At 45.4% G+C, this 10,195-nt stretch overlaps 2 protein-coding genes across 2 annotated transcripts; one reads left to right on the top strand and one right to left on the bottom strand.

Annotated features, from left to right (window-relative positions):
• The first annotated feature begins 4,187 nt into the window (after positions 1–4,187).
• Positions 4,188–7,322, top strand: LOC101786502. Its single transcript, XM_004973500.2, has 3 exons — positions 4,188–4,379; positions 4,683–5,068; positions 6,362–7,322. Exons 1-3 carry the CDS (start codon positions 4,301–4,303, stop codon positions 7,061–7,063), a joined length of 1,167 nt encoding a protein of 388 aa, XP_004973557.1. The 5' UTR covers positions 4,188–4,300; the 3' UTR covers positions 7,064–7,322.
• Positions 7,323–7,487: 165 nt separating this feature from the next.
• Positions 7,488–9,963, bottom strand: LOC101785830 (chorismate mutase 2). Its single transcript, XM_004973497.3, has 5 exons — positions 9,404–9,963; positions 8,348–8,434; positions 8,126–8,269; positions 7,934–8,026; positions 7,488–7,849 (listed from the first exon to the last, which is right to left on the bottom strand). Exons 1-5 carry the CDS (start codon positions 9,680–9,682, stop codon positions 7,598–7,600), a joined length of 855 nt encoding a protein of 284 aa, XP_004973554.1. The 5' UTR covers positions 9,683–9,963; the 3' UTR covers positions 7,488–7,597.
• Between the last annotated feature and the right edge of the window lie 232 nt (positions 9,964–10,195).

Below are 10,195 nucleotides of genomic sequence, written 5' to 3'. Positions count from 1 at the left end.
CGGCGGCGGCGGCCGGCCCGGCGCTGCGGCGGCGCGGAAAGGCGGTGGCGCGGCCGCCCCGGGTGCGGCGGCGGCGGCCGGGGAAAGGCGGCGGCGGCGGCCGGTTGAGCTGCTGCTTGTTTTTCGCCCAGGGGAACAGAGCAACGGGAAGAGCACACGGAAGAAGAAGCGGAGCGGTGCGCGGTGGCTTTGGGCGGCACGCGCGCCTCACGTGACGAGCGAAGCGGAACTGGGACGCCCCCGTCCGCTCGTTTTTCCCGGACGGGGGCGTCCCGGATCTTTGGGGTATATTCCTCATATGGGACGTCCCTATCCCCTATGACTCGGAACCAAACACTGGACCATCCATGGACCGTCCCATCCCATCCCGTCCCGTCCTTGAAACCAAACGCATCCTTACTGAATCGTTATCATCTAGTAACCAGAATTGGTCGTTAATGTGTATTTACAAACTTATGTCAGACAGTAATCCCTATTTTTTTTGCGAGGGAGATGGTAACAATTTTTGTTCTGCCATTTTCCTGTGCTAATACTGCAAATTAACTGATCGATCATATTAAAGCAGGCAAGGCCGCCTAAAAAGACATTCTCTGGGGTGAAGAGGAAAGGCACTGCTGAAACTTCAGTTGCAGGGAATGAAAACTCATTTGGTAATTGGAGTTGTGCTCTCTGCCATGTGAATTTATGCAGTGAATTCTCTTTCATGGAGCATTGTGCTGGCCCCTTGCACTAATCAACTCTAGCATACATGGAATGGACAAAACAAACTACTAGGCTGAAGAGGATAGTAACAGCAGAGTCTTACCCTCGTCTGCAGCACAATCCAAATTCCAACAGCATGGAGTTGCAGCATATGCCAAGTTAGGTGTTCAAGCGAGTCAGAGCTAAAGAACCATCTGAATGGTAGGATGGGAGGCGCCAAGAGAATGCAGAAGCTTTATGGAGGGAAAGCAGGGAAATTGGAGGGAAGAGCTGGCTCCAGGAAGCTAAGTTGTCGCAGCCTATTTACAAGAACCAAAGACACGCAACAAGATGGAATTGTAGCATCTGCAAGGCTAGCGGTGCATCTGAGTTTGACCAGGAGAACCACCTCCGAGGCCAAAGGCACCAGCAGAATGTAAAAGCTCGGTTCTTATGAGGCAACGGGACAACTGTGGCCTCAGCCTCACATCTTGGTAGGAAGAAACACCTGGAAGTAAACAGTGCACACAACTGAGTTGCTGACTTGCTGCCATAGTTGCTAAAGATGATTTTGCAATTTGAGGCGCGTGCTTGTAACTGAAGTAAAACCTGAAATGACTCCAAGTCCAATATGCTCGCAGATCTCCTGACATTTTGAGATTGAACCGCAGGATTCTTTTGCAGCTGAATGCTGCTATGATCTTTTCTTTGTAGGCTTCGTTGCTAGATACTGAGAGCTGTTACTCTTTTAGTACTAGTTCATGGGAATTGGGAAGAGGTACACAATACTAGGCTATACTAGTGTTCGAAAAAGACTAGTATACAAACATCAAGATTAATTGTATACTACTGAAACCTTCACATATGGTATGGCTAGTATACATAAGTAGTATAGGTAGTATAAGGGTATTATGGTAAAAAACACAAATAACATCACTAAAAAATTATTTTTGACACTAACATAAAGTTGAAAAGGTCATTCCATTTGAAAATATCACTTTTCACGTGTAGTAATTACTAAATCGTTCATAACTATGAATAGTTAGATCTTATATCTAACTTATATATACTATATATACTACTAAGTAGTAGTATTGTGTACCAAAAGAGCTCATTGGGAAAGCTGTTACTCTTTTAGTACTGCCTATGGGAAATGCAACGCATGTTTTTTCCCCTTTATTCGCAGGTCTAGTTCTTCAGTTCCGTTTGCTGGAATTATGTTTTGCCTTGAAACCTGTAGGCTGTAGTGTCCTATTTTTACTCTTTTGGTCAGTGATGCAGGTCAGCATACTTTATTATAGGAAGAAAAAAATGATGTTATCTTATTTTATTTCCGGCAGCATGTCAGGCCATTGTGTTTCGTTTCGTGGAAGGGGCCCTTTAGATCGGTTTCTTGAACTGATTATCTGCGAATTTAAAAAGAAAGGGAGAAATAAACCCTGTAGGTTGAGTTAACTTGAATGAAAATCATCCAGGAATTATTTGATGTGAGTGTGGTTTAGCCTTACAAAATCCAGCCGGTTAAGACTACCCACAGCGTGGGCGGCAGCCGATGCCCGGGAAAGGAGAGAGAGAAGCCCAAGCATCGAGGCTTGCCACTGTGCGATGCGACGCCGAAATCACAGACGAGGCTACAGGGATCATGTAGCATGGGATGAGCCGACCCATCCTATTTTTTTTGGATCGTCCCAATTTGTGTTTAGTAATCCATGATGGATTCGTCCTAATTTTTTATTTGGTTGGTGGCACTGTACTACGTGGGATGAGCACCGGCCGCACCGCTTGGGGCGCTCGCCCCTCCGGCCCCAACCCCTGGCCGCGCCGCTCGGGGTGCTCGCTCCTCCGACCCCGACCCCTGAGCACCGGCCGCGCCACTTGAGGCGCTCGTCCCGCCGGCCTTGAGCACCGGCCACACCGCCGAAGGACCCCACCCCCGCCGGCCCCGAGCACCAACCGTGCCGCCGAAGGACCCTACCCCCGCCGACCTTGGGCTCAGGCCATGCTGCCGGAGGATCCCGCCCCCGCTCCGGCCCTGGGCACTGGCCGCGCCGCTTGGGGCGCTCGCCCCGCCAGCCCTGAGCTTGGGCCCCTACCGCGCCGCTCGTCCCGCTCGCACTTCCAGTCCCCCGCGCGCCAGTCTCGGGCGAAGACGGAGAAGGACGGCGCAAGATGGTCCGGAAGTGGGATGACCCCATCCGCTCGTTTTGGCCGGACGGGGTCATCCCGCATCTTCACAGCATATTCTGTTTTTTGGACCGTCCCATCCCTCATGACTTCGAACCAAACACCATCAAATTTGGGATCGTCCCATCTCGTCCCTGGTACCAAACACACCCGTACACGCCTCGATGCTGAGCGAATAAATTAATGTTTCTTCATCTGCATACGTGGCGCGAAGGAAGCTAGGGCAACCAGAATGTATACTGGCAAAGCAGTTCACATAAGTGGGTCAATGGCAGTGGTCAATAATTATTTCCTATCTCACAATGTTGGTAGGAAAAGGAAGAAGTAAAGGTAGGAGATAAAATGGAGAGAAGGAAAGAAAGGAAGAGATAAATGATATTTTATTTTTTATGGGCAGGCCATATGCATTTGTATATCTTTTTACTAAAGATCACTATATGGATCACTTTCATAATGTTGCAGCTAGCTAATTGGAATATTTTAATATTTATGGATTGCTTTTTGAACATATTGTGGATGTCCAAAATGCAATGTTCACCTAAACGCTAAATGGTAGTCGTTCGGTCACTCCTTGAGTAGCGAGTAGGGCGTGTACACATTATGTAAGATTGTAATAAAATGTATATTTATGCAAATGAAAATTAGAAATTTTGATATTTCATCGGTGATGTGTAATCACCGTTTCGCTCAGACTGTTTAGATCGTGCGTTTTTACCGTGCAAACGGTTCGAGTAACGGGAGAGACGTGGTTCCGACTGTTGGGCCACAATTTATGGAGCATTGATGAAGACACTGCATGCTGGTGGCATCGGCATGAGGTGGCATGGTCAGCATTTTTGGCACGCCTGCTGCAACTGCAAATCAACCGTGTGCTGTCAAATAGGTATCGCCGTCATTGAGCATTTCGAGGCCTTGTTTAGTTTCTAATTTGGAAGTTGCAAAATTAGCATTTTGCCATAAATATGACACTGTAGCGTTTTATTTGTATTTGTGAATTATTGTCTAAATATTGACTAATTAGGCTCAAAAGATTCGTCTCGTAAAGTACAACAAAACTGTGCAATTAGTTTTTAATTTCATCTACATTTAGTACTATATGCATGTACCGCAAGTTTGATGTGATGGGGAATTTTCTTTTTGTATAGTGTCAAAGTTGGGAGTTGAGGGTGAAGTAAACGAGGCCGAATTCGGAATTCCACCGCGATACTGTTCGAACCTGACCAGCCTGCGGGCTGCGGCTGCGGCTGCGGGGCTCGTGACGATCGCGTGCATCAGTGGAGAAAGTGAGCAGCGACTCATCAGCGAGCGCTGACCACCGGCCACACCAAACCAAACCACCAGGCACCAGAACACTCTCCCCGTCTCCCGTCGCCCCGTCCCGTCATCTCCTACCCTCTCCCGCGACTAGAGGCCCCCCAAAACCCCACCCCCTACCATGGAGATCGCCCGCCGCGCCGCCGCGACGGACTGCCTGGACGACGCCTACCTCCTCCCCGACCATTCTCCCTCGCACGGTGATGGAACTTGTCCTTTGCCTTCGTTTCCAGTTTGCGCGACTGCTCTAGTCCGCTCTCTCTCTCTCTCGGTGTTGCTGTTCCTCTTTTCGATGCCCTAGGGTTTAGAAATCGGTAGCGGATTTCAATCGGTTAAATGTGACGAAATCGAGCGCTTATTTAATTATACGAGCGCAAATTCTATCACTATTTGGAGGATGTCATGCTGATTGGCGAGAAATTTGGTGATCGGAGTCGGACCACATTGTCTGCGGAAAATGCCGTCAGTTGAACACACTAACAGCGGCGGCGTTGGGTATGCAGGCAGAATGTCGGTGGACGCGCTCCGGCGGGAGTTTGTGAAGGAGAGCATCCTCCAGGAGATCATCCTGGCCGAACTGGCCGAGCGGCGGGAGTTGGAGCCCGAGGTGCGGCGCGAGCTCGGGCTGGAGCACGCCGGTCCCCTGTCCCTGGGCACCCGTCCCGGGCTCCAGCTGACCGCGTCGTCCCACCATGACACATCCCCTGTGCGGCAAGGGGCTCAGCTCCACCTCCACATGCCAGTGTTGCCAGAACCTTGCTTGGTGGAGGGTGTGATGACACCCGGAGGCGTGCTGGTGCCCAGAGTCTCTGTTAAGGATCGCATTGATGAATGGTATCGGACTCCATGGAACAAAGGGTTTGCAGACGAGGATATGTTGATTGACTGGGTGAGCTTGTTTTCCTTAAATTTCATCTGTTTGTTATATACACATGTTGAAAATATAGAAATATTGCCATGTTCAACATGGTTTTTCATCCATTTGCTACAACACTGCAAATGCTGTCCTCTTACAAAGGAAATTTTTTTGCACATTAACTGAAAATTGGGTTCACAAGATGGTTTTGCATCCATTTGCTACAACACTGCAAGTGCTGTCCTCTTACAAAGGAAAAATTGTTGCGCGTTAACTGAAAATTGGGTTCACATCATAGTCCCTGTATCTCCCAGGTGTTGATTCTATTCATCATACCAACTTATGAAGGAGGCTTTCAAGCCTTTTGTAGCATTCATTTTGATCTATGCAAACATGTTTGGATTTAGCTTGTCATGCAAGGAAATTTTTCATCCTCCTATCTTGGGACTAGTGGTTAAACATGCCATCGATTTTGCTGTATGCATTTTTAATGTAATGAAAATCCATGAAGTTGACCTTTATCAACCTTATTCCGTGTCATTCATTCATTTACTCTCTGGAATAGGGGCCCTGTTAACACTCTAGGTCTACGGTAGTTATTAGATTTGAGCTTTTAATAGTTGATGCCCCCCCTAATAACGCAGCTTCATGTTTTCAGTGTGATTTTTTCCTTAAATATTAATATTGGGCTACCCATTAGTCTGCTTATTATGGTGCTATTTTGCCTTTTGGCTATGGACTAGCAACACAATCTGTAAATCATGTGAATTTAGCCCTAACACTTTGTTAAAGTGTTGAACTTGGGCCTTCATCAATGCATGGATTATATACAAATACATGGTGTGACATATACTGTTCCTACAGGGTTTTTTGGGGGGGCATGGTGTACTTGTTGATGATCTGCTCCAAAGATAAATAGTCCAGATAGTCTGAAGAATGACCCAGATTTCTTTAACTTTTCTAAGATTCACTGTTTCTTTAGTATTCTCTGAATATAGGCTTGCAAGTATGCTGCCTGCATGTACCTTTTTGTTTCAAATGCTGCCTAGGTTCTCATCAGAACAATTTAAATGATAAAGTAAAGACCAGACGGAGTACATTTGATTTTTATATATAATAGTCTATTTATAATATGGAAACTCTAGTCTGGTGGGGTATCACTGAAAGTAGGAGGTATGTATCCTATATGGCACTGAAATGTGATATATCTAGTGCCCAATGAAGGTGGTAAATTGTGTAGCTACAAAGTTTATGTCGAAGATGGTATCCATTTTCCTTTTACCATTGCCATATGCTGTTACTGAAAACTAACTGGTCATTAAGCAGGCTAGGCTGCCTAAGAAGACATTCTCTGGGGTGAAGAGGAAAAGGACTGCTGAAACGTCAACATCAAACAAGAAAAGATCATCTGAGAAATGGATTTGTTCTCTCTGCCACGTGAATACATACAGTGAAGTCTCTTTCGAGGAGCATTGTGCTGGCTACCGGCACCAGTCAAATTTAGCAGAGTTTGAATGGACTAAGGAAGCTGCTGGAGCAAAGAGGATATCAACAGCAGAGGCTAGCATTGGCATGCAGCACAATCCAACTGCATGGAATTGCAGCATTTGCCAAGTTAAGTGTTTAGGCGAGTTGGACCTAAATAATCACCTAAAGGGCAGGAGGCACCAAGAAAATGCAGAAGTTTTATGGGGAGAAAGCAAGGAAAGTGAAGGAAAAAGTGGGTTCAAGGAAGTTGAGCTGTATGAAAAGAAAGAGGTACAGCTTGTTAACATGGACCAAAGACCCACCTCAAGATGGAATTGTAGCATCTGCAAGGCTAACTGTACATCTGAGTCTGACTTGGAGAGCCACCTACGTGGCAGAAGGCACGAGCAGACTGTCAAAGCACAATCCATACAAGGCACCAGGCGACCAGCACGACAGTCAGCCTCACATCTTGGTGGGAAGAACTTGCAGGCAGTGCTCAGTGCATATAATTGGGATGCAGTTGCAAACATAGTTGCTAAAGACGATGTTGCAATTTGAGGCACGTGTAAAGAACTGAAGGATTGAAGTGCATTTCATTCCCTCCAGTCTTGCTGATCTCCTGACATTTTGGGATCAAATTGCAGGAATTTAACTCTTTTGTGGGTAACTACAATGTATATGGTCTGTCGTAACTTGTAGGTATGGTGTTGTTATATTGACAATTACTAGTTTACTGGAAATCAGCTTATATGGCCACGGCCTCCTCTTTTGCATAGTAGGCAATGCCTGGTGGAAGTCCAAGCCTGTTTTTCGTTCATTCACAGGTTCAGTTCTTCAGTTTCTTTTATGGAAAGCATGGCTTACTGCCTTTTATCTGTTGATGTTCTGTTTCATCCTTTTGGCAATATTTGATTCCTGTTAGTGGCTGATGGAACTCGATATCTATGTCACAAATAACAGTAGAAAACTGATATTCCCGATGTGTATAATTCTGCAGACTTTCTGCATGTTTCTTATTTCTTATGCTGTCGTGCAGCCGCAATTGATTACAATTGTGTACAAATAGGTTAGTTGCATACACATTTGATTCAATCAATCAAGACGATGTAGAAGGTACTCGACCTCCACTTGTTTAGTCAACGGAATCACCCATTGGTCATACAGTTTATAAACAACCGAAGGGTCAACTTTGAAATTGGTTCCACTGCTGTTGCTGACACCAGTTTCTATTGGTCCATCTGATGTTATGCTTTGGCCAAACACTATGGCCTTCTTCTCTACCCTTCTCTTTACCACATCTTCCTGGGCTTCAGATGTCAATAGTTTCATCAGAGCATCTCTGTCCTGCAATTGGTAAATGGTAAAATGTCAATTGGCTTAAACTCTCGCATATTCAATTGATCACCTGATGCTCTGTAAACTATGTACCTTGGCCTGAATTAAACTGGTGTAGGTCTGCTGGTCACCTCTGAACTTCACTTCTGCCACATACCTGCCATAGTTGATCCTTCTTGAAAGCACCTGCAGCAGGACTTACATTTTCAGAGTACATTCTTGACATTTAACGAATTATACATTTTTTTATGAATCATGAGTATGCAGTGTAAGGTTACTGTTTACCTGAAGACATGCAAGATCTGAATCTACAGTCGAGGCATAGTTGCCATCATCACCATTTTTAGCCAGCAGAGGGAGCAGCTCATTGAAGTACATGCTCCAAATGGCATCATTGACATTGATAAAGGCAGCCGCAGGATACAACTCCTGTGAGTTCAGTGAGATCGTTTCAGAATTGCTTGTTCATGAATCATTTTCTTTCAGCAATGGCAGCTGGATGCTTACGCGTGTGAAGTTGTATGGAGGTGCAAGAGTGAAAGGAACTCTGTAAGCGAAGAATGGAATCTCTTGTAGACTTTGGTACCTTCCGGCCTATGAAAAAGTTCAGCTTCAACTCTGGATTAGTGGAGCATAATTAACACTCACTTCAAGTTTTGGTCACAATTTACGCAATTTTTGTTGCTTGATGCCAACGGCAGTAGCAGTGCAAAGAAAACTTGCCGTTAGAACTTAATGCGTGGTTTACAACATGGTGATCAGAATTCTAAATTCAAATTCTAGTGCAAAAAAGGAAAAAACAATACTACCTCTCATCACAAATATACTTTTATACAAACAATAGCTATGAAAATATATTATATGTTAGGGAATTTTTTATAATATAAATTTAGAAACATCAACCTTATATTGTGAATCTATATTAATTTTAGGTATTGATGTTTCAAGTACTATTTTAAAATTTAAATAGAATGAGTTAGATGTTATGAAAGTATTTCTCATGATAAAGCTACGTAAAGTTTTAGATACTAATAACCAAAGAAAAAAAAGGCAACAACAGACATTAGGTTGGAGCTTCACTTACTGACTTCAGTCAAAACAACAAACATAAAATCGGCTTATATTTGTGACTAGAGGTTTTAAGAAACTTTCATATTTTATATATTGTATTAATCTGTAAACGAAGATTTTTTTGGCCACTTTTTTACAAAGCACCTCTTTATTCCCCAGATCAAGATTGTTCAAAAAGTTATTGGAAGGGAACGAATTAATTATCATCAGTCAACACCTTCCCCGGAAACGGTAACCTTTGACCAGGATTTTCATACGCCTAAGTCAGCGCATCTTAAACAAAGTCCAGATAATCCAAACAATAATTTAATGGATCGCCGGCCATATGCAGCTACTGACATGCCGACGAACAATTAATCCGCACGAAAAAGAAACGAGCTCGCCAACTGAATTCTTCTTCTTCTTCTTCTCTTCATTGTTAGGAAAAAGGAAAACTGAATTCTACTTCCAAAATGAAGCAAGAACGCGAGTGAATTGTCGATTGAATTGTACCTTGGATTGGACGGCCTCGGACTCGCGGATGAAGAGCTCGGCGAAAGAGGCGTTGAGGTGGCGGCCAGGGCCGGCGCCGTCGCCGAGGTGGATGGGGTCGTAGGCCGGCCGGTTGAGCGGGTACTTTGCCCTCTCGATGAGGCTGAAGACTATGGCGTCCTCCTCCCGCGTCAGGAACTCCCTCACCGTGTCCAGGCTAAGCCCGGCGGACGGCGACACGACGGCCAGCAGCAGCGCCGTGGTGCAGACCATCGCCGTGCAAATCGCGCGCGCAGCCATTGCTGTTGTCTAGAGAGAGGAGCTTGATAGAGACTTTACAGGTGGGAGATGAAGAAGAAGACGAGGGAGATGATTTGGCGGCTCGGGGATTGAGATGCGCTGGGTATTTATTGCTGCCGAAAAGAACGCCACGAGATGGTCAAAGGAGGAAGATGAGCATGAACAGGATGATTCACCAACCAGTTTCCTTGATTAGCGTTGAAGAACGGAAGGATGGTGCAAGCAGCTGCACGGATGAGATGAGAAGTCAGACATCGGCGAATTGCAAGGTCAAATGGTTGCGAAGTTGTGAACAGATGTGGCGTCCTGACATCCGCGCAGCTCGTGACGCTGACAGTGGCCGCAGGTATCGGTTTTTTCTTGACGGTCATAGTCGTTACTCGTTAGGACAGGGAAAAACTTTGCTCTTCCAAATGATTAATTGCAGAGCTTTGCTTGTGCGGTGTGGATGGGTGATGCATGCATCGATCAATCGATGGATCATGGATGATTTCCTTTCCTCTGCATGGTGAT

Source organism: Setaria italica, chromosome VI (assembly GCF_000263155.2).
Source record: "Setaria italica strain Yugu1 chromosome VI, Setaria_italica_v2.0, whole genome shotgun sequence".
NCBI lineage: Eukaryota > Viridiplantae > Streptophyta > Magnoliopsida > Poales > Poaceae > Setaria > Setaria italica.
Note: the sequence above shows the minus strand (reverse complement) of the source record. Positions and strands in the feature narration are given on the sequence as shown.

Coding starts and splice junctions, on each gene's coding strand:
- LOC101786502 (XM_004973500.2), top strand. CDS start 4,301: ATGGAGATCGCCCGCCGCGCCGCCGCGACGGACTGCCTGGACGACGCC. Junction 4,380..4,682: donor CGACCATTCTCCCTCGCACG/GTGATGGAACTT, acceptor TTGGGTATGCAG/GCAGAATGTCGGTGGACGCG. Junction 5,069..6,361: donor AGGATATGTTGATTGACTGG/GTGAGCTTGTTT, acceptor GTCATTAAGCAG/GCTAGGCTGCCTAAGAAGAC.
- LOC101785830 (XM_004973497.3), bottom strand. CDS start 9,682: ATGGCTGCGCGCGCGATTTGCACGGCGATGGTCTGCACCACGGCGCTG. Junction 8,435..9,403: donor CCGAGGCCGTCCAATCCAAG/GTACAATTCAAT, acceptor ACTTTTTCATAG/GCCGGAAGGTACCAAAGTCT. Junction 7,850..7,933: donor CCAGTTTAATTCAGGCCAAG/GTACATAGTTTA, acceptor TACCAATTGCAG/GACAGAGATGCTCTGATGAA.